Source organism: Tachyglossus aculeatus, chromosome 11, assembly GCF_015852505.1.
Source record: "Tachyglossus aculeatus isolate mTacAcu1 chromosome 11, mTacAcu1.pri, whole genome shotgun sequence".
NCBI lineage: Eukaryota > Metazoa > Chordata > Mammalia > Monotremata > Tachyglossidae > Tachyglossus > Tachyglossus aculeatus.
In genome coordinates this window covers 19,408,136-19,431,886 of record NC_052076.1, presented here as the reverse complement: position 1 = coordinate 19,431,886, position 23,751 = coordinate 19,408,136, and the positions used below count along the sequence as shown (strand labels likewise).

General features: G+C 44.3%; 1 protein-coding gene across 4 annotated transcripts in view; it reads right to left on the bottom strand.

Moving 5' to 3' along the window:
- Nucleotides 1-23,751, bottom strand: part of JHY (junctional cadherin complex regulator) — a 78,735-nt gene that overhangs the window by 31,880 nt on the left and 23,104 nt on the right. For 3 of the 4 annotated variants that reach the window (XM_038754838.1, XM_038754841.1, XM_038754839.1), the window contains exon 4: nt 9,477-9,590. The exons of the other annotated variant lie outside the window; for it this stretch is intronic. In XM_038754838.1, coding sequence (XP_038610766.1) covers nt 9,477-9,590 — 114 coding nt within the window. The remainder of the gene's footprint in view (nt 1-9,476; nt 9,591-23,751) is intronic. 4 annotated transcript variants of the gene reach the window in all.

The window sequence follows — 23,751 nt, the reverse complement described above, 5'->3', positions numbered from 1 at the left end:
TGCCAGATACACTCAAGTTGGTAGACATGTTTCTCTGCTCACAAACAGCTTACTGTTTCTCCGGGGCTTCCTCATCAATACTCATGGGGTGGGCAGTACTGAATCAGGCATTTAAGGACATTAAAGAACAAGGAATTCTTCTTCTAATAGCTTTAATATCTAATGGACAGTCAAAGAAATTTGAAAGCTGGAGAACTGGGATTTCAGGCAGAATAATAATAATAATAATAACAACAATGATGGTATTTGTTAAGTGCTTACTATGTGCCAAGAACTGCTCTAAGCACTGGGACAGATACAAGGAAATGAGGTTGTCCCATGTGGGGCTCATGGTCTTAGTCCCCATTTTACAGATGAGGTAACTGAGGCACAGAGAAGTTAAGTGACTTGCTCAAAGTCAAACAGCTGTTAAGTGGCACAGCCGAGATTAGAACCCATGACCTCTGACTCCCAAGCCCGTGCTCTTTCCACTAAACCATGCTGCTTCTCTAATATTTTATATCATGCCAACAGAACATTTTATATCAAGCCAAAGGAATTGATCAAGGTGACTCAGTGACACAAAGAAGTCACCATACTTCTTGAGCCAGGTGATTTAAAGGAATAGCAAATGATTCTGAAACAATACATGTTTAGATTTACTCTGATGAATAAATTAACTCAACTAGAAAAGTGCATGACAGTTTGATGCAACGGTTACCATGAAATTTAGGATGAAATGCTATTCAGATGATCAAATCTTTTTACCCATACAGGTCATAAGCAAGAAATGACCTCTTCACCAGATGAAGCAAATTAGATTTTATCGAGATACTAAAGAGTCTGGATGGCGATAGGTCATCTGTGAAACCACAAGGGCTTTTTTGCTTCGATCCCTTCACATAGTCTGTGCTTAGGCAATCAAACAGATGGGGGAACTATTTCAATTTCAGAAGTCTTTATGCTTTTCAAAAATCTTATGAAAACAAAATGTACTCAGGTTCCTAGCATAATAGACAATCTCTGTAGCCATATAGTGCATCCTCCATTTAGAAATATTTTCCTAGGAATAAAGCACATATTACTTTTATATAAAAAGCATGTCGAGCTGAGAGGTCTTTGGAATGGATGGTTAAATGATTATGGAAAACAATAGCATAATGGCATGGATCAGTATGTTCTATAACTGTAATAGGCTGGCTGTCCCCTCATGGATCACATATCTACAAAACCACTGCAGCTTGAACATTTATACAAACCAGAAAGTAAGTCTGCTGGGTTGAGGCAATTATCAGTATGATTCAGATCAAAAACTTACGGAGGAAAAATACCTTTCCTTGAGGTCTGATCAAATTAACTACATAATTGTTCAATTCTTCCCTATGTGGACAAAACCTGAGCCTTGCCTCTGCCGGAATATTAAATGGTGGTCTGGTATATACAAAATGGGAACTTGTTATAAGGATACATGGAATCATTCAGAGTCACAGAACTTCCCAAATCAAATCAAAATTGAAGTAATAGTGTGAACCTTTACCTCTAGCTGGGTAAGAAATGATTCCATAATTCTCAACTTGCAGCGGTTTGAGACTCTGAAAGGAGAAATGTGCTTTTTCTCGGGTCTGATCAGGAAGAAGCCCTTTCCTCAATTACCCTGGCCTGATCTACCTGGGGCAGTTCTAATCGTATAGTTCACCATGCAAACACTTTTTCTGCATTGGAGCCTGACCTGTATTGCAAGCACAGGCTACAAGATAAAATAGCTGATTTTTGTTTGTTTGCTTTCCATCTTTAAGGTGTACTGGAGATGAAATGGCTGCCCACAGCTGTCATGAATACCAACAATCTCAAAAACTCATTTCTATATTTAATAAATCTGAACTGTTAATAAAGAAGATCAGTGACCCTTTTCAGTTTTGCTCAGAGGTTGAAAGTTATCTTGAGACTATATTTCCCAGTCCCGTCTTTCCATGCTGTTCCTCCTGGCTGCACAAAGGGAGGCCAGATCAGAGCTCATGTGACACCATCCAATTCTGTTATTCCTACCATTCTAACTACAGTCCAGATTACAATGGAACTCTTCAAGGGGTGCTTTGTCAACGGAGGACTCAAGTCATTTGATAAATCTTCAATGGTCTCTTGAGTGTTAAACCTTCTGCTCACACGAACGGTAAGTGCCATAAGGTTTGCCAGGCTTAAGAAATGAAGCAGTTTAGGGACTTGATGGGATTTCTCCCACCTTGCAAGCAACCTACTTGAGATCTGGGGTTTACTGAAGATGTATTACCTTGCAATTACAGCTTCAGGTGTCACTCTTAAGGTGGCAAGGCTTGGGTTCCCAAAAGGTAGTATACAAAGCCATTCTCAGGCCATTTAATCTCCATCAGCACTGAAATCCTCCATTTCATCCCACTCTTCCTAGGGTTCCTTTGTTATTCCCACTTGCAATCACTCCATATAGTATGTACTCAGAGTAACTGCTTAAAGGTTATGGGTATTAACTTCACATACAGAGCAGGGCATTTGGGAAACAGCTTTATTTAACACTGGGGAATCCCGACTCCTGGAGCCAAGATGATAATTTCTTAGTAAGAACTTTTCTTAGAAATACCTGTTTGCACAAAACGTCATCAAGGCAGGGCTCCCCAGCTCCAGGAGAGGTGGGACCTGTCTGTTCCTTCTTTTTCCCTCTTTAGGTGGACCAAAATGGGAGGGTTCTGTATTGTGTGCGTGTCTCCCCACTCCTCAAAAACCTCCAATGATTGCTCACCCATCTCCACATCAAACAAAAACTCCTAACCATTGGTTTTAAGGTAATCATTCTATCAATCAATGGTATTTATTGAGCACTTACAGTGTGCAGAGCACTGTACTAAGATCTTGGGAAAGTACAGTACAATGGAGTTGGGAGAAATGAGCCCTGTCCACAAGGAGTTTAAATGCAAACTTAATTCTTCCCCTCCTATCTCCAGCCAGCACACTAGCATCAACAGCTCCTCACTGTGCCTCCACCTTGTCTCTTGTGCTGCCAACCCACTGCTTGCATCTTCCCTGTGGCATAGAACTCCCTCCCCCTTCATATTTGACAGACCACCACTCGCCCCTTCTTCAAAGCTGTGTGGCCTAGTAGAGCAGGGGCCTGGAAGTCAAAAGGATCTGGGTTCTAATCCCGACAGCCACTTGTCTGCAGGGTTACCTTGGGTAAGTCACTTCACTTCTCTGTGACTCAGTTACCTCATCTGTAAAATGGAGATTAAGACTGTGAGCCCCATGTAGGATAGGAACTGTATCCAACCCGATTATTCATTCATTCATTCAATCAATCGCATTTATTGAGCACTTACTGTGTGCAGAGCACTGTACTAAGTGCTTGGGAAGTACAAGTTGGCAACATATAGAGATGGTCCCTACCCAACAGTGGGCTCACAGTCTAGAAGGGGGAGACAGAGAATAAAACAAAACATATTAACAAAATAAAATAACTAGAATAAATATGTACAAATTAAATAAATAAATAGAGTAATAAATATGTACAAACATATATACATATATACAGGTGCTGTGGGGAGGGGAAGAAGGTAAGGCGGGGCGATGGGGAGGGGGACGAGGGGGAGAGGAAGGAGGGGGCTCAGTCTGGGAAGGCTTCCTGGAGGAGATGAGCTCTCAGTAGGGCTTTGAAGGGAGGAAGACAGCTAGCTTGGCGGATGTGCGGAGGGAGGGCATTCCAGGCCAGGGTGATGACGTGGGCCGGGGGTCGACGGCGGGACAGGCAAGAACGAGGCACGGTGAGGAGATTAGCGGAGGAGGAGCAGAGGGTGTGGGCTGGGCTGTAGAAGGAGAGAGGGAGGTGAGGTAGGAGGGGGTGAGGTGATGGAGAGCCTTGAAGCCCAGCGTGAGGAGTTTTTGCCTGATGCGTAGGTTGACTGGTAGCCACTGGAGATTTTTGAGGAGGGGAGTAACATGCCCAGAGCGTTTCTGGACAAAGACGATCCAGGCAGCGGCGTGAAGTATGGATTGAAGTGGGGAGAGACAGGAGGATGGGAGATCAGAGAGGAAGCTGGTACAGTAATCCAGATGGGATAGGATGACAGCTTGAATGAGCAGGGTAGCGGTTTGGATGGAGAGGAAAGGGTGGATCTTGGCAGTGTTGAGGAGGTGAGGCCGGCAGGTTTTGGTGACGGATTGGATGTGAGGGGTGAACAAAAGAGCAGAGTCGAGGACGACACCAAGGTTGCGGGCTTGTGAGACGGGAAGGATGGTAGTGCCGTCAACAGTGATGGGAAAGTCAGGGAGAGGGCAGGGTTTGGGAGGGAAGACAAGGAGTTCAGTCTTGGACATTTTGAGTTTTAGGTGGCGGGCAGACATCCAGATGGAGATGTCCTGAAGGCAGGAGGAGATGCGAGCCTGGAGGTCGGGAGAGAGAGCAGGCGCAGAGATGTAGATTTGGGTGTCATCAGCGTAGAGATGATAGTTGAAGCCGTGGGAGCGAATGAGGTCACCAAGGGAGTGAGTGTAGATCGAGCACAGAAAGGGACCAAGAACTGACCCTTGAGGAACCCCTACAGTAAGGGGATGGGAGGGGGAGGAGGAGCCTGCAAAAGAGATTGAGATAAGAGACGGCCGGAGAGATAAGAGGAGAACCAGGAGAGGACGGAATCTGTGAAGCCAAGGTTGGATAGCGTGTTGAGGAGAAGGGGGTGGTTCACAGTGTTGAAGGCAGCTGAGAGGTCGAGGAGGATTAGGATAGAGTAGGAGCCGTTGGATTTGGCAAGCAGGAGGTCATTGGTGACCTTTGAGAGGGCAGTTTCCGTGGAATGTAGGGGACGGAAGCCAGATTGGAGGGGGTCGAGGAGAGAGTTGGCATTGAGGAATTCGAGGCAGTGCATGTAGATGACTTGTTCAAGGAGTTTGGAAAGGAATGGTAGGAGGGAGATAGGGCGATAACTAGATTAGCTTGTACCCACCCCAGTACCTGGTGCCTGGTCCACAGTAAGCGCTAAACAAATACCATAATTATTATTATTACAAAATCTTCTCTAACAGGCCTTCCATGACTAACCTCTCTTTTCCCAACTCTATTTGCCCTCCTTTCTGTGTCGCCTATGCACTTGGGTCTGTACCCCTTAAGCACTTTGATACTCATTTTTCCACTAGCTGTGGTATCTTTATATTCTGCTGCTTCCCCTGTCTGTAATATTTTAATATTTGTCTCCTCAGCTAGATTGTAAGCTCCTTGAGGACAGCCAACATGTCAACCAAATGTATTGTACTGTACTGTTCTAAGCCATACAGCACTCAGCATACTGTAAGTGTTCAATAATTTTTTAAAATATTTGTTTAAGCGCTTCCTCCGTGCCAGGCACTGTACTAAGTGCTGGGGTAGAGACAAGCTAATTGGGTTGGACATAGTACATAGCCCACCTGGGGCTTATAGTATTAACCTTCATTTTACAGATGAAGTAACTGAGGTGCAGAGAAGTTAAGTGACTTGCCCAAGGTCACACAGCAGAAAAGTGGCAGAGCAGGAATTAGAACGCAAGTCCTTCTGACTCCCAGGCTTGTGCTCAATCCACTAGACCATGCTGCTTCTCCAAATTCCATTGATTGATTGTTTGACTGATTGGCAAGTTCACTGGCTGAAAGGCTCTCTCTGCTTATTGTTACCCCAGAGTCCCAGGAGTTCTGCATGTGTCAGATCAGCTCTGTCAAGTAGACAGTGGTAGCTTTTGACTGAACCTGAAACTGACAAGCACCTTGAAAAATGTTAAACTCTAAGCTTCACCTGCAGCATTTAGTGGAGGATCCAACACATCTGACAATACTGAACGTAATTCCTCTATGCTCAGACGGGTTTGTAAATGCTGGGTGCGGGGGATCGTTTTCCTTTGAAAACAGGAGAGCCCTCAGCTCATTAAAAAATTGCTACTTGAACTTCGCTGTTCAAGCAAGGGGTGCAGGTACGTGCATGAATCGTTTATTCATTCCACTGAAATGCATTTGCCATGGAGTTGGAGGGGAACAGTACGGAATGGAGAAACCATTTTAAAAGCATATGAGAGAGAAAGTTTTAAAAGGGCAGGGAGGGTAGAGTGGGAGAGGCGGGATGAGGGGGTTGGGGAGGCCCTAGGGGCGGGGGTTGACCTAACCATCAAGCACAGTGAGCCCAGGGTGGGTTAACACTTTCATTTTACTATCAACAAAGTATAAGTTGGCTACACTACTGTTACCTAGTGGAAAGAGCCCAGGACTGGAAGTCAGGAGATCTGGGTTTTAATCCCGACTCTGCCACTGCTCACATAACTTTGCTGTGCCTCAGTTTCCTCATCTGTGAAATGGAGATTCAATATCTGGTCTCTCTCCCATTTAAGTCCTCATTTTCTCGTTTCCCACTCCTTCTGCATTGCCCTTGCATCCTATATTCATGACTCCCTTAGCCCTTCAGCTCTTCAGTAATCTATAATTTTTTTTATATTAATGACTGTCTTCCCCTCTAGACTGTAAACTCCTTGCGGACAATGAATGTGTCTACCAACTCTGTTGTACTGTACTCCCCCAAGTGCTTAGTACAGTACCCTGCACAAAGTAAGCACTCAATAAATACGACTGATTGATTAAATCATGAGATCCCTGTGGGACAAAGACAAAATACAATCTGATTGATTCTTCCCAGTGTTTAGCACAGGATTTGGCACGAAGTAAGTGCAAAACACATATCCTGATTATTATGATCATCTACATACAATACTAGTAATAATTGTGGAATTTGTTAACTACTTATACGTGCCAAGCACTATACCAAACACTGGGATAGATAGAGGATCATCAGGTCCCATATGGGGCTCACAGACTAAGTAGGAAAGGAAACAGATGAAGGAACTGAGACACCAAGAAGTTAAGTGACTTGCCCAAGGTCACATAGCAGATGAGTGGCACAGCCGGGATTAGAACCGAAGTCTTCTGACTCCCAGGCCCATGCTCTTTCCACTAGGCCACAGTGCTTCTCAGGTGACTGAACACACAATTCTGGGTTGTTTGGGTACAGGTGATAGTTCAGGAAACAAACCCTCCTTACTACATTGTCCTATGAGAAAATCAGTTCCAATTTACAGAGTTTTAACGTGGGACAGTTTTCACAAATTAATTGTGTCATGCATCTGAGGGTTTCCAATGCGTGACCTTGGACACATTTCTGTTGCTTCCTCCTAGGAACCATGCCCAAAAGAGAAGGGCAGTATGGTTCTTAACATAATCCGTTTTTCCTTTGACTGAGGATCCCATTATCCTAATTAACACAACAGTCTCCCTCACCAATACTGTTTTGGGTCAACTTGGGTTTATATCATTCACTGTAATTGAAAAAAACCTAAACTCCCTGGAACAAATGAATTTTCTTTTCCTGCTTTTGTTAATTCTCTGACTTTAAACTTCTCTTCAAGCCTCCTTACAGAATAAGCAGCCTAAATGAATCATTGTTCTGACTACAAAGAGTTGTAATTGCTAGTCCCAACAGATTCTAGTCTGTGGGTTATTTCACAATGTGTATCCTGTCCTAATAATGGTGAACTCTGGATGCTGATTATACCAGGGAGAACTCCAATCCTTCAGTCCAAGAAAAAATAATCTCCAGCAAGACTTCCACTTAAGATGCCCCATGGTCATTTCCTGAAGCTACATAATGCTCAAACCAACTTTTCTCCTATACGGAAGAGGGAGTGGACTCATTGGAACATGTGCTAGAAATCTCCAGCCTGCCGGTGGGGGAGGATCTCTCTCAATATTTAACATGGACAACATACCACAGACCAGAATATTCTGTTAGCGGAGAATCTACTCATTTCTTGCCATCTGGATGGGATTTAAGATTTTTTAAAAAGTCCTAATTTTTTTTCCAAGTCTCAAGCTCCCCTCCTTCTTTTATACTACCTGCTCCTTTTGGTGTTACATTGTTTCTTACTCCAGACATGTACCTGCACTGTATTTCGCTTTGCAGCCCTTGCCAATTGCCCAAGACAGTTACGTGGACAGATGGGTTTCCAAAACACTGTCTTCCTTTCCTTCCTTCCTCTTTCTTTTTCTTCTTGTTTCCCTCCTCATCACTACTCCCCCTCCCACTCAGAATGTCCTTCTGCTTGCAATTGGAGATTTTTAGAGATGTTCCCTTGAAGCTCCTGGCTCCTGCTTCAGTACACTGTTTCAAACTACTGACCGGCCGGGCAAAGGCACTTGTACTCTATAAAAGTCAGAACACCTTGAAAAGGAGATGTCTGGGGGCAAGTGAGACAGTATGCTTGGATTCAATTGTTCCTCATAGCACAGCTAAGGGCTAAGTCTAGATGGGATAAAACCAAGGCTCTTTTAGAAAAACAAAATCAATTTCAATCAAAGAGAGGGTTACTTGCATGAAATAGTTAAGCCTTAACTTTTTATATGAATAGAAGGTCATTCATTGGATGCTGAACAGCTGGGGACCGATTTCTGTGTCATTGGGTGCCAGGAAGTGGCTCTTAATTTCAAGTTTACCTGTCTCAGTCTCCTGTCCTCTCCATAGATAACAATACGTTGCAGAACTTGACACTCTTTTGTTTTGATCCATCTGCATGTGGAAGGTAACTACACTGGGTTCCACCAGAATCCACGTTTTCACAAGGTGTCTCAGAAGGTGATGGCAGAATGGGGAAGGTTTTTTTTTCCCCAACAGTGAGCACCTGTCTGGCTACAGAAACGGCTGTGCATGTATGTGGACCATCGGACCCAGGGCGAGTCTGGCAGCTCTTGGTTTCCTTAGTTCGGCTCCTACAAGAACACAGCCACCATGTGTTAGGAAAACCAATGCCTCAATGCTCAGAAACTCTGAATCCACAGATCTATTAAAAGAGGACAATTAAAATAAGGTAGTAAATCCCTGCAGGAACACTGGGCAACAGAGTCCTTTTAAATTAGCAGAGGATTATAAGTGTATTTTTTAAAAAACCTCTAATGTATTTTTGAGAACTTCTCTTCCCCATGGTGCTTCCTCCTTCCCTGCTAAATGCCTCATGCTTTGTCCCACCTCTCCTTCCACAGTTAATCTCAATCTCAATCTCTCTCTCTCTCTCTCTCTCTCTCTCTCTCTCCCTTTCTCCTTTGGGAGGGGATGGCCTTAAGCCAAAAAAGTACTTGTAGTTTCTTAAGTGCTTAGTACAATATTCCGCACACAGTCCGTGCTTAATAAATACAAGTGATTGATTCGGATATGGTGGATAACCCATATCTTCAAGGAAAACTGGACTCTCAATATGGCAAAAGGTCAGACAATCAATAAAGGCCTCAAACAACAGTAACGCAACAAGCCTTGAAACCAGTCCCTGAATTTCAGGGACCCAAGAAAAGGGATGACAGAGTAGGTAAACCTTTCATAATAGGTGTGAGAATGGTTGGTATCAATGGTAGAGGCTTTAAATTTCCTTCTATCCAGAGGTAGCCCTTTTAATGTATTTCAATTCTGTCTGGAGAGTCACCTTTAGCAGTTGGGCTCTCTGATGCCACTTGTCTTCAGGATCCATGTCAGCATTCTGAATCTCTCTGGCCCTCTGAATGAGCCTCTTGTCAGCAACTTTTACAGTGTCACAGATCTAGAGGGTCAAATGCATAAAGGGGGTTAACTATATTCAAGGAGGCCATAAGGGCTTGATCTGGGGATACCTGAAACCATGACAGAGTCTTGAAGGGCAAGGTTTATATTTCCAAGCTCGGGGTAGTCAGGGAAAATCTCTTTATTCCTCACTGGCAACTTTATTTTCAGCAAAATGGGAATGAATAATGCACATTCTTCCTAACTTGTGGAGATACTATTAAGAGTAGTCATACCTTTAAACTGTTTTGAAATTTTCAAGCCAAGAAGTTCCTGAAGATCTCAAAGCTCTTTTCAAATAGTAACTTTACCCAAGAGTTTCACTTCCAAACCGTAGAATCAGGTGCCACACACTCAACTTGGGAATGTAAATTGGAATTTTGAGGAGCACCATAACATTCAGGAGACAAAGAGAAAATCATTTCTTTCCACAAGTGTCCTACTATTTTAGACTCAGTCTCCTAGAAGCCAGGTTGTATTTTAGATGCAAGATCCAGGGAAGAAGACCATATATGTATAATTTGCTTTTATAGAGATCCCAGCAGAACACCCCTGCAAAGAGCACTTAGGTGGGATAGCAATAAATAATATTTTATCATGATCATAATGGTCTCCTCTTTTACCCCTTAATGAAGCATGGATTCCAGGAAAGAGACTGGATTTTTCATTTCCTCAATTCTAATTTAGCAACTCCATCTGAATACCCAGGAATGTGTATCGGACAAAAGGAGAAGGAAAAAGATAGAATGGAGGTTTGGATGTTTAAGGACCCCTCTGAAAATTGGCTTGTGAGAGAAAAAAATATCTATGTGAAAGTAGATGTGCAAATACTTCTAACCCTTTTCCTGATACCCTTTGTGGGAGCAAGAAGATCTATTTTATAGGGCAATTGGCAGTTCATGGAGGAGAGCTGGCAAAGAAGCCTCTCAATTAATACTAAAATGGGAAAATTCAGAACTAGTTGAATGAAGTTGCACAACTCGGTAATGAATTGGAAGGTCCTAGCTTTATACTGAATCAATGACTGACTGAATGAATGATGAATATGGGTAAAGTTATTTCCCTGTTTCCTGAAAAACAAGAGCCCTCAGAAAATTGAGAAAGATGACTGCTGCCATCACCCATCCACCCCGCCCTACCTCCTTCCCGGCCCCACAGCACTTGTATATATATTTGTACAGATTTATTACTCTATTCATTTTACTTGTACATATTGACTGTTCTATTTATTTTGCTAATGATGTGCATATAGCTTTAATTCTATTTGTTCTGACGATTTTGACACCTGTCTCCATGTTTTGTTTTGTTGTCCGTCTCCCCCTTCTAGACTGAGAGCCCGTTGTTGGGTGGGGACCGTCTCTATATGTTGCCGACTTGTGCTTCCCAAGCGCTTGGTGCAGTGCCCTGTGCACACAGTAAGCGCTCAATAAATACGATTGCATGAATGAATGAAAGAGCCGGGGGCGCGCGCGGGGAGGGGCGTCGCAAGGACAGGGCTGAGAGGGCCCGAGGACAGGGCTGGCGGAGGGAGGGCGCCGCCCGGCGGGGAAGGGTCCGGTCCCATCCCGTCCCATCCCCCGATTCCTACCTCCCTAGCGTCCTCTCCCAAGCGCTTGGTACAGTGCTCTGCACACGGTAGACGCTCTATACACACGATTGACTGACTGACTCCTCCCTATATTCCCCGTTTGGGAAGCAGCACGGGCTCATGGATAGAGCCCGGCCCTGGGAATCAGGAGGTCCTGGGTTCTAATTCTGCCTTTGCCACTTGTCTGCCGTCTGACCTTGGGCAAATCATTTGAGAAGCAGCGTGGCTTAGTGGAAAGAGCCCGGGCTTCGGAGTCAGAGGTCATGGATCCTAATCCCAGCTCCGCCACTTGTCGGCTGTGTGACTCTGGGCAAGTCAATTAACTTCTCTGTGCCTCAGTTACCTCGTCTGTAAAATGGGGATGAAGCTTGTGAGCACCACGTGGGACAACCCAATTACCTTGTAACTACCCCAGTGCTTAGAACAGTGCTTGGCACATAGTAAGCGCTTAACAAATGCCATTATTATTATTATTATTATTATGACCCTATTCTTGCTTTTGAGGTGGGGTTTACGGATTATAAACATTCTTTCAAACAGGGCTTTACAACCAGTGAGCTGTGAGATGTCTGGCATCCCTCCCTCTTGGATTTGCCTGTTTGGGCAGAAATTAGTAAATCTGGGCATTAAATCTATAATATGACAACTGACCCAGAGGAAAATCAACCTTCCCCAGCTGCTCTTGAGATAGTGGTCAGGACTAAAAGGCTCCAGAATAGGCTGCTAAAGAAAGCCAAGGAATCTCCCTCCCTTGAGAACTTTTAAGCAGAAGTTAGGTGATGATCAGTCTGGGATGGGTGAGGGAGATGTGGTCCTGTCTTTTGGTAGGGGCCTATGACGTGTGGTCTTCCAGATCTAATATTGGGATTCTTTCACTCTGATTTCTACAAAAATCTGAAGAAGTGGAGGGCAACTCATACCTTGGAAATTTGGAGCGGGAGGAGAAGAGGTGATGGGGAGAGGGGGCAGAAAGACATGGGAACTCCACTGGAAAAATGAAAAATTTGGATAGTTTTCATGGATTGGAAATGAGAGCTTTAATCAGGGAAGGCCTTCTGGAGGAGATGTGATTTTGGAGGGTTTTGAAGCAGGGGAGAGTGGTGATCTGTCAGATACGATGGGGGCGATGGGGGAGGGAATTCCAAGCCAGATGGAGGATGTGGGCAAGAAGTCGGGGACAGCACCCCTTGAGCTAAGTACAATGTTCTGCATGCAGTAAGTGCACAATAAATACCAGTGATTGCCTATAAAAGACCTGACTAAGCCCTCATTTTCCCTCCCCTCTGCATCAACTATGCCCATGGCTGTGTACCTCTCAAGTACTTTGATACTCACCCCAATTCCACAGCACTTTTGTAAATATTATTATACCCTACAATTTCCCCTATCCATAATGTTTTTAATCAATCAATCAATCAATCGTATTTATTCAGCGCTTACTGTGTGCAGAGCACTGTACTAAGTGCTTGGGAAGTACAAGTTGGCAACATATAGAGACAGTCCCTACCCAACAGTGGGCTCACAGTCTAATGACTGTCTCTCCCTGTAGAATGTAAGCTCTTTGTGGGCAGGGATCACTTATTCAAACTCTAATATAGTGTACTTTCCCAAGTGCTTAGTACAGTGTTCTGCACATAGTAAGCACTCAATAAATTTGACTGATTGGTAAGCTTGCGGTTCAGAGAGTAGGTGCTGGTATTGGAGGAGCAAAGTCTGTGGTTTGGGTTGCAGTAGATCAGCGAGGAGAAAAAGAGGAGAGCTGATTGAGTGCCTTAAAACTAATGGTAAGGAGTTTTTGTTTGATTTGGAGGCAGGATGGTCAACCATTGGAGTTTTTTGAGGAGTAGGGAAATATAGATTGAATGGTTTTTCAGAAAAATGATCCAAGCAGCAGAGGGAAGTATGGACTGGAGTGGAGAGAGCTGGGAGGCAGGGAAGTGAGGAAGCTGATGCAGGATATAAGAAGGGTTTGGATTAATGTGGTAGCAGTTTGGATAGAGAGGAAAGGGCAAATCAACCATTGGAGTTTTTTGAGGAGTAGGGAAATATAGATTGAATGGTTTTTCAGAAAAATGATCCAAGCAGCAGAGGGAAGTATGGACTGGAGTGGAGAGAGCTGGGAGGCAGGGAAGAAGTGAGGAAGCTGATGCAGGATATAAGAAGGGTTTGGATTAATGTGGTAGCAGTTTGGATAGAGAGGAAAGGGCAAAGTCTAGAGATGTTATAAGGATAGAAACGACAGGATTTCATGACAGACTGAATATGTGGGTTGAATGACAGCGATAAGTAAAGAATAATGCCAAGGTTATGGACTTGTGAGACAGAATAGTGGTGCTGTTTACAGTGATGGGAAAGTGAAGGGAAAGATGAGGTGGGAAGATGAGGTGTTCTGTTTTGGACATGTGTCACCTACCCACAGGGCTGCGTACCTCTTAAGCTCACTGATATTCACTTCATTCCCACAGCACTTATGTACATATCCTTTTACTCTACCATTTCCCCTATCTTTAGTTTATTTTAACATCTGTTTAACCTCTGAAAATTGTAAACCCCTTGTGGGCACGGATCATATCTACCAACTGTACTTTCCCAAGCACTTAGTATAGTATTCTGCACACAGTAAAACCTCAATAAATACAACTGATGGACTTATTTTTTGAGTGTTAGTTACCTCTGAGATGAAAGCGGACCCCAAAACCCCACCACAGTGTTTTGCTCCTACAAGAAATGGACAGATAGAACCTCTCCATTCACCGCCTGTTTTGGTGGAACTCACTGCCTGAATCACAGCAGTGATAGTTTCTGGGCAGGTAAAGCATACTTCTACATTATCTCTTTGAAAGTGGAACGGGACACAACCTCTGCCAGCTACTTTTTTTTTCCGGTGAACTATTCTATTAATACCAATCAAATTGAGAAAATGATCAAATGAAATTGCATTTTGAGCATCATAAGCTGTGTAATGTCTATTCTGTTAAATTGGGGCCTATAATTGCTTCTCTACTGAAAAGATACAACAAAGACAGCAATCATGGCATGTCATTATCCCGGACTAGAAAACCGGCCTTTCCAGTGAGGACTTCAAAGGCTTGTGGTTCTCGAATTGCATTTGGCTGCTATTGTTGAAGCCCAGGCAATCTTGATTAGGTGTTTACACTGAGGTAAGGCGCAGAGCACAGAGAGTCTGAGTGCCTGGGTCTAGAGCCATTAAAAAATTGTACATTATGTTCCTCGCTTTGAAGTGAGGGTTTGTAGCTAGGAAAGCAACTCAGATTGAGTACAGCTGAGCTAGATTGGGCTGCTACTTCGCTCTCAAAGAAACTCATCAGGTTCTTAGAGAATCAGACAGCCCGGCAAAAAAAGTTGATGCTTTATAAAAATGCAATAAGAATGAATGGATTTACATACACAGACCTTCATCTGCACACATTTGGCAAATATTTTCATGGCCTAGACAGACAACATTTTGCTGTCTTTTTTTTTTCTTTCTAGCCTTTCTTAAGTTTTTAAGTTTTCAAAGGGTCATTTAAACACAGGGACCTTCGACCACACTAATCGGCTAACTTGGCTCTGAATCCCATTGCTGAGTGGCTCTGACAATGATGGGTCAATAAATCTATTTAGGACAAAGAGTTACATGATGCAGTCTATATTAGCTCTAGTCATTTACCTTTTCTCTTTGTGGCTTAATAGCCTGATTCCAAACACAAATTCAATTACTTTGTTGATTTGACTGGCAAACAGAGTGAGGGGGCCTAGTATGTTTGTGCCAATACATGTATGTCTTTCTGCAGGTCTTCCCTCACTAAAGTTGCCTATGCTAGCCGGTAATTCAGCCAGTTCTGCACAGCACTGACACAATTTGGTAGGCTTAATTAAGTGCTCAATGAAAACTTCTCTGAGAACGTGATTTTCAACTTTGTTGTTCTGTAATTTCCTCTTTAATATAATCTGGCTGAAATTCTTCTAAATGGGCTTGTGCATATAGCCTCAAGCATCCCCTTTTCTCTTACAACTAGATCAACTCCACTTGTTTAGTGGTGAGAACTGCATTGTGGTGGCCACCTCTCAATGAAATAAAGCTGGGCCTGGTTGGTTCCAGTATAAGGCTACCCAAAATCTTATCACTAGGAAACTTAATATTTATTAATGGATCTGATCCCAGGAAGCTACCTGAATCTCCCTTGGAATGCTAACTGAGGGTTCATGATGGGTCCCGAGGTGCCTTCCTTTCACCCCAGGAGCCACTCAGTAGTTTAGCAGCAGGATTCTGTGTATTGTAAACATCAAAAAGACTTCAAGGGATGGCCAGGCCAGAGAAAGCTACTGACGTGGTTTTAAAGTAAAAGAGAAGTTTCAGTGTAATAATAATAATAATGGCATTTACTAAGCGCTTACTATGTGCAAAGCACTGTTCTAAGCGCTGGGGGGATACAAGGTGATCAGGCTGTCCCACGTGGGGCTCACAGTCTTATTCCCATTTTACAGATGAGGTAACTGAGGCACAGAGAAGTTAAGTGGCTTGCCCAAGGTCCCACAGCTGACAAGTGGCGGAGCCGGGATTCGAACCCATGACCTCTGACTCCAAAGCCCGTGCTCTTTCCACTGAGCCACACTGTTTCTCAGTGTAGTGATAATCAGGGAGATCTCTGATCTGGCAGAAGAGTTTTTTGGACCCATCTGCCAAAGTGTAAGGAAGAGAGGAGGGAGAAGTCAAAATCACCACCAAATTTGGAAACAGGTTCTAGAAGAACCAAGTATTATCAACTAAACCCCAGGGGGTGTGTTTACTAACTCTGTTACAAAGTACTCTCCCAAGCATTTAGTGCAGTGCTGTACAGGCAGTAAGTGCTCAAGAAACACCACTGATTGGAAAAATTCAACAGAAATAAAAGTCCCGCTAGGTAGGCTTTATAAATCCTTAGAGGCTGAAATTGGGGAAAGTTCTCCAGCTTCCCTGGGTTTATTTCGTTTTAGAAGGCAAGTGGTGCTTTTAATCCTTATGACAACCTTCCAGCCAGTCTTCCCGAGCTTCCCTTTGCCCAATTAAAACTCCGGGAAGCCAGGGATCCTTCTCTGAATGCTGCCTCTGTTAGGGGATGCCCTGCATCTGGAGCCAATCTCACAGGATCAAATTGACATAGATCCACTTAAAAATCAGGCTGACCATTTTAAACTGACATTACTCGGAGCCGGGGAAAATGACAGAAGTATACCATTGCACTTATCAAGAATTACAGTCTACAAGAACCCGGTAGTAGAGTGAAAATCCAAATTCCCAGTCGAATAGCTTTAATGGATACTTGGGTGACCCCTGAACTCCAGGCATCAATCTGTTCATAAGGATTCATTCTATTGTGTTTAACAATAATAATAATAATAATAATGATTGCATTTGTTAAGCGCTTACTATGTGCCAAGCACTGTTCTAAGTGCTGGGGGGAATACAAGGTAATCAGGTTGTCCCATGTGGGGCTGAAGCAGTGTGGCTCAGTGGAAACAGCACGGGCTTTGGAGTCAGAGGTTATAGGTTCAAATCCCGGCTCCACCAATTGTCAGCTGTATGACTTTGGGCAAGTCACCCAACTTCTCTGTGCCTCAGTTACCTCATCTGCAAAATGGGGACTAAGACTGTGCGCCCCCTGTGGGACAACCTGACCACCCCGTAACCTCCCCAGCGCTTAGAACAGTGCCCTGCACATAGTAAGCTCTTAACAAATACCATTATTATTACTATTAGTAGTAGTAGTAATCCTGGCTCAGCCACTTTTCCACTGCATGACCTTTGGCCTGGACTGTACTTTCCCGAGCACTTAGTGTATTCATCCTCATTTGACAGATGAGGTAACTGAGGCCCAGAGAAGTGAAGTGACTTGCCCCAAGTCACCCAGCTGACAAGCGGGCCAGGATTAGAACCCACGACCTCTGACTCCCAAGCCAAGGCTCTTGCCACTGGGCCAGGCGGTGGCGCTGAGTTGGGCCAGGCCAGTGGCTTGGCTGAGGAAAGCTCGGGGGCTTATGGGAGATTCCGCGGTGCCATCACTCTCCTCAGAGCCCCGAGGATCGACCCTTCAAAGACGGGGCGGGGGGGACGACAGCAACAGGCCTGGGCGGGCCCTGCCCCTCTCCCCCGCAGTCCCTGGGGCCCCAAACTAAGGCCCCCTCCCTCACATCGGAAGCCCACAGCCTGTCCTCGGCCTGCCCACAGCCTGTCCACAGCCTGCACTCGGCCTGTCCACGGCCTGCCCACAGCCTGGCCCGCTCGCCATACCCTCATACCCACGGTGGCGGGGGCTCCACGTCTCAAGCAGAAACGGCCCTGAGCCCACCAAGCAGCTGGAGATTCGCTCCCTGACCTGACAGGATGGTATGGGACGGGACAGGACAGAGCCGGGCAGCATTTAATGAGCGCTTACTGTGTGCAAAGCACTGTACTAAGGATGAACATCACAAGCAGGGCCAGGAATCCTTGAATGAACATTCAACCCTTGAAATGCTACCTTTAAAATCTGTATCAAATACCACCTAAAATCCCAAATTTGCAACCACAACTATACCCATTTAAATTATACCCATCAAATTTTATTCCCTAATGAAATTTTAAGGGGATATCAGCTACTGGTATGTGGATATTTGTAGGGGAGAATCCATTTTCACTCTTCTTGTAGAGCTGTAGAGAAGCAGCGTGGCCTCGTGGAAAGAGGCCTGGGCTCTAATCCTGGATCTACCATGTACCTGCTGTATGACCTTAGCCAAGTTACTTAACTGCTCGGTGCCTTGGTTCCCTCATTTGCTAACTGGGGATTCAATATTTGTTCTCCATCCTCTTTAGACTGTGAGGCCCATGTGGGACCTATCTTGTATCTAGTGCATGAGTTTGGGAGGCAGAGGGCGTGGGTCTAATCTCTGCTCCGCCACTTGTCTGCTGTGTGATCTTGGGCAAGTCACTTAACTTCTCTGTGCCTCAGTTACCTCTTCTGTAAAATGGGGATTAAGACTGTGAACCCCACGTGGGACAGGGACTGTGTCCAACCTGATTACCTTGTATCTACCCCAGTGCTTAGAACAGTGCTTGGCACACAGTAAGTGCTTAAATACCATAATAGTAATTATTATTACTATAGTTAGTAGAGTGTTTGGCACATAGGAAGTGCTAAACAAAAATAACAGTTATTATTAATCTATCCTTGTGGTATAAAGTGATTAAACCCTTTATACAACATTACATAACATATCCAGACAGTCAAAGGTGAAAATGTACACTTTTAAATGGGTTATAAATTTTTTTTTAAAGTTGACAGTGGCAAATGTTTTTAAATTCTAAAAATACCCCAACTCAAGTAAGACATTTAATACTATGCTACCTACACAATTCACAGGGATGTTGTGAGGCCAAGCTGAGATAAATAATTCATGTGAAAGCACTATAGAAAAATAAGTGTGCTATGAATTCTATTATTGATAAACATTCTTTACAGGATTTCTACAGAATTGTATGTAAAAATGAAAATGAGAAAGAAGAACCTTTATGTTGATGCCATAAAATTTGTCACTTTAAATCATGTTAACGATAAGTCTACGATGACCTAGAAATGTGAAATCACACAGAAGAAGAAAGCTTTGGAGTCAAAGAAACAGCAGGAATAATATGGAAATGCGAATTACAGGGACATGCTTATCTCATAAAATTACCTTGCCAAACAGAAGGCTGAGGGGCACTCCAGGGTCCGCTGAGGCTCAGGGCAAGTTGCTGCCCTGTGTCCCCAAAGGGGCCTCTGGGGGTCCTGCCTGTCTGGGCAGGCAAAGACTCAGCAGCCACCTTAAAACATTCAGAAGGTTATGGCTGCTGTGACTGTTGGTCTCAGGACCTGCCTGCTGGAGGCAGAGAAAACTTGGAAACCGCTTCGACAGACATAATATTTTACTGCTCTAATTGTATTTTTTGCTCTCCTCGTCTCATGTTACTTTGCTGTTTACATTATTTCAACCTTGTCTGTCACCCAATTTCCTCCCCGCTCCACTCTCTCTTAGACTGTGAACCCTCAAAACTTCCCTCTCCCACAGGGTTCAAGGGCCCCATCTGAATGATCATCCTTGTACTTGTCCCCAGTGTTAGGTCCAGTGCTAGGCACACACTGGGTGCTCAAAAATACAATAGAGAGAACAATATGCATACACTATTATATGGTCATATAGAAAAAGAATACTAAATAAACAGAAAAGCCTGCACCTTACATTAGCTCCTTCCGAAGCAAAGACCCAAGGTTCCAAAAATATCATGACATCTGACAATTGTACCTTTCTATTACTTCAGAAGACTTTAATATCTCTACTATTATGAAGTTTATAGCATAACAGAAGGGGGAAGCATTCACTTTATCTCAGAATTTGCTGTCAGTGACAAATTCCTTTTTTGCATAATTTTTACATGGTGAAAGAAACCTAATTTTTAGTTAAATCAATCAATCAATGGTATTTATTGAGCTGCTTACTGTGTGCAGCACACTGAACTAAGCACTTGGGAAAGTACAGTACAATAGAGTTGGAAGACATGATCCCTGTCTACAAGGACTCAGTGTCTTCAGAGGGATTAAAGTAATTGGGAAGCATTTAGTTCAACCTAATATTGATGGCAGCTGTACAGCAGCACAAAAAACCCTATTTTCTGATGTAAAATTTTTCACCAGTTTCATCATTCCTCCTTATAAAAGGGGGAAGGTCTCAAATGAGGTTACAAAACAGTCCATCTTCCAGGCAACATTCTCTTCAATGATGTACTCCAATTTGAATTAGTCTAAGACATAAATCCAATTCTACATGCCGAATAAATTATGCCTAAAGGCAAATTTTCTCAAATAATGCTGTCAAAGGACTTTCAAGCTATTTTGCTATGATACACAGGTGCCCTCTAGTGTGTGTTTGTTTTACAACTGTGCTTTGCTTCATCTTTTAAGATGTGCTTGCACTGTCTTAGGATTCAACAGTCACACCTAATTAGAACATAATGTAATTCATTAAGGGTGAAATACCATAGGAAGAATTTGACCCCTGTAAATACTAAAATGCCAATACTGGCTTTGAATTGCAAGAGTAGTATTTTTTGAGTGACTGCTGCAGGCAATGACCTGGGAAATACAAAACTAGCAGGAGACATAGGCTGCCTACAACAAGCTTACACTCTATTGCATGGTGTAGTGGATGGAAAATGGGCCTGGGAGTCTGAAGGTCCTGGGTTCTAATCCTGGATCTGCCACTTCTTGCTGCATCACCTTGGGCAAGTCACTTTACTTATCTGGACCTCAGTTACCTCATCTGTAAAATGGGGATTGAGACTGTGAGTCCCACGTGGGACCTGTGCTTCTGACCCCATTCCCTCTCATTTTATGAAATCTCTCACCCCTTCCCTCCTCCCCTCCTTAACTTCCATCTTCAACCGCTCACTCTCCACTGGTTCCTTCCCCTCGGCCTTCAAACATGCCCACGTCTCCCCTATCCTAAAAAAAACCCTCTCTCGACCCCACCTCCCCTTCTAGTTATCGCCCTATCTCCCTCCTACCATTCCTTTCCAAACTCCTTGAACGAGTCGTCTACACCCGCTGCCTCAAATTCCTCAACGCCAACTCTTTCTTCGACCCCCTCCAATCTGGCTTCCGTCCCCTACATTCCACCAAAACTGCCCTCTCAAAAGTCACCAATGTTCTCCTGCTAGCCAAATCCAATGGCTCCTACTCTATCCTAATCCTCCTCGATCTCTCAGCTGCCTTCGACACTGTGGACCACCCCAACACGCTATCCAACCTTGGCTTCACAGACTCTGTCCTCACCCTGGTCTCCTCTTATCTCTCCGGCTGTTCATTCTCAGTCTCCTTTGTGGGCTTCTCCTCCCCCTCCCATCCCCTTACTGTAGGGGTTCCTCAAGGGTCAGTTCTTGGTCCCCATCTGTTCTCTATCTACACTCACTCCCTTGGTGAACTCATTCGCTCCCACGGCTTCAACTATCATCTGTACGCTGATGACACCCAAATCTACATCTCTGCCCCTGCTCTCTCTCCCTCCCTCCAGGTTCCAAGACTGAACTCCTTATGTTCCCTTCCAAACCCTGCCCACTCCCTGACTTTCCCATCACTGTAGACGGCACTACCATCCTTCCCGTCTCACAAGCCTGCAACATTGGTGTCATCCTCGACTCTGCTCTCTCATTCACCCCTCACATCCATTCCACCACCAAAACCTGCCGGTCTCACCTCTGCAACATCGCCAAGATCTGCCCTTTCCTCTCCAAACTGCTACCCTGCTGGTTCAATCTCTCATCCTATCCTGACTGGATGACTGCATAAGCCTCCCCTCTGATCTCCCATCCTCCTGTCTCTCCCCACTTCAGTCTATACTTCACACTGCTGCCCAGATCATCCTTGTGTAGAAACGCTCTGAGCATGTTACTCCCCTCCTCAAAAATCTCCAGTGGCTACCAGTCAACCTACACATCAGGCAAAAACTCCTCACTCTTGGCTTCAAGGCTCTCCATCACCTCGCCCCCTCCTACCTCACCTCCCTTCTCTCCTTCTACAGCCCAGCCTGCCCCCTCCGCTTCTCTGCCACTAACCTCTGCCGCTAACTGTTCCTTGTTCTCACCTGTCCCGCCGTCGATCCCCAGCCCACGTCCTCCCCCTGGCCTGGAATGCCCTCCCTCCACATATCCGTCAAGCTAGCTCTCTTCCTCCCTTCAAATCCCTACTGAGAGCTCACCTCCTCCAGGAGGCCTACCCAGGCTGAGCCCCCTCTTTCCTCTCCCCCTCCCCATTCCCCGTCTTACCTCCTTCCCCTCCCCACAGTACCTGTATATATGTTTGTACAAATTTATTACTCTATTTATTTTACTTGTACATATTTACTATTCTATTTATTTTGTTAATGATGTGCATCTAGCTTTACTACCTGTCCACGTTTTGTTTTGTTGCCTGTCTCCCCCTTCTAGACTGTGAGCCCACTGTTGGGTAGGGACCGTCTCTATATGTTGCCAACTTGTACTTCCCAAGCGCTTAGTACAGTGCTCTGCACACAGTAAGTGTTCAATAAATACGATTGAATGAATGAATGAGTGAATGACAGGGACTGTGTCCATCCTGATTTGCTTGTATCCACCCCAGCATTTAGTACACACAGTAAGGACTTAACAAATACAACTGTTATTATTATTATTATTACTGGGGAACATGGACATTTTTTGCTGAGTTGAAAAAGAATGTTGATTTCATTTGCATTATTTTCCATCTACCTCTGGGGGGTTGGATGGGCTGGTTCAAAACCTCTGAGGACTGGTAGTTTTGACGTATTTGCAAGGTACTCTGTAACACTGTCTCCATTCCTCCCAAGCTAAACCTTTGGGTGTACTTGCTTTCGACTCTCCCACCTCCACCCATTCACTTTTGCTATTCTCAAACTGGAAAGTCCCTCCCCAGGGCAGACAGCCTACAGCTCTCCACACATTCAAATCCCCCCTAAAATTTCACGTCCTCTAAAAAGCTTTTCCTGATTAATTTTCCAGCACCCTGAGCCATAACATCCCTTCAGTCAATTTGAGCCCTTATGAACTTATTTACACTCTCCTTAGCACTCTTGTTAACTCATGTGACTCCATCTGCATCTTCTCCTGCAGCTACCCTGATGCCAAGGTGAACCCAAAAAGCAAGCTGGAAGAGAACCAAGCATCCAGACCTTAAACTCCAGATGGAAATAAGCAGCATGGCCTAGTGGAAAGAGCATGGGCCCAGAGGACCTGGGTTCTAATCCTGACTCTGACAAATGCTTGCTGTGTGACCCCAAGGTCACAAGTCCCTTAACTTCTCTGTGCCTCAGTTATCCTGTTTTCCCTCCTACTTAGACTGTGAGCCACATGTGGTACAGGGACTGCTGTCCAACCTAATTAATTTGTATCTACCCCAGTGCTCAATACAGTGTTAGACACATAGTAAGCATTTAACAAATACCATAAAAAAGAGGAAGAGTTGGCCTAAGTCGTTCTCTACCACCTGCCTGCCAGTTTAGCAAAATGAATTTTTACTTTCACCCATAAAAATGAGTTAAAAACTTAGTAACATTTATTTATATGTCTGTCTCCCCTTCTAGACTGTAAGCTCATTGTGGGCAGGGAATGTGCCTACCAACTCTGTTGGATTGTACTCTCCCAAGTGCTTAATACAGTGCTAGACTGTGAGCTTGTGAGCAGAGATTGTCTCTTTACTGCACTTTCCAAGTGCTTAGTACAGTGCTTTGCACACAGTAAACACTCAATAAATACAACTGAATTGAATGAATGAATGAATGAATGAAATAAGTGCTCAAAAAATGCCATTTATTGAATCCTTCCTGTGTACCAACAACCATGTCCATTCTGTTGCCAAATCCTGTCGGCTCTTCTTCCACAACATTCCCAGAATCTTCCTTTTGCAGTTCTTTCAAAAGGCCACCACGCTTGTCCAGGCACTTGTCATATTCTGGCTTGGATACTGCATCAGCCTCATTGTTAACCTCCTCGCCTCCAGTCTCTCCCCTCTCCAGTCTATATTTCACTCTG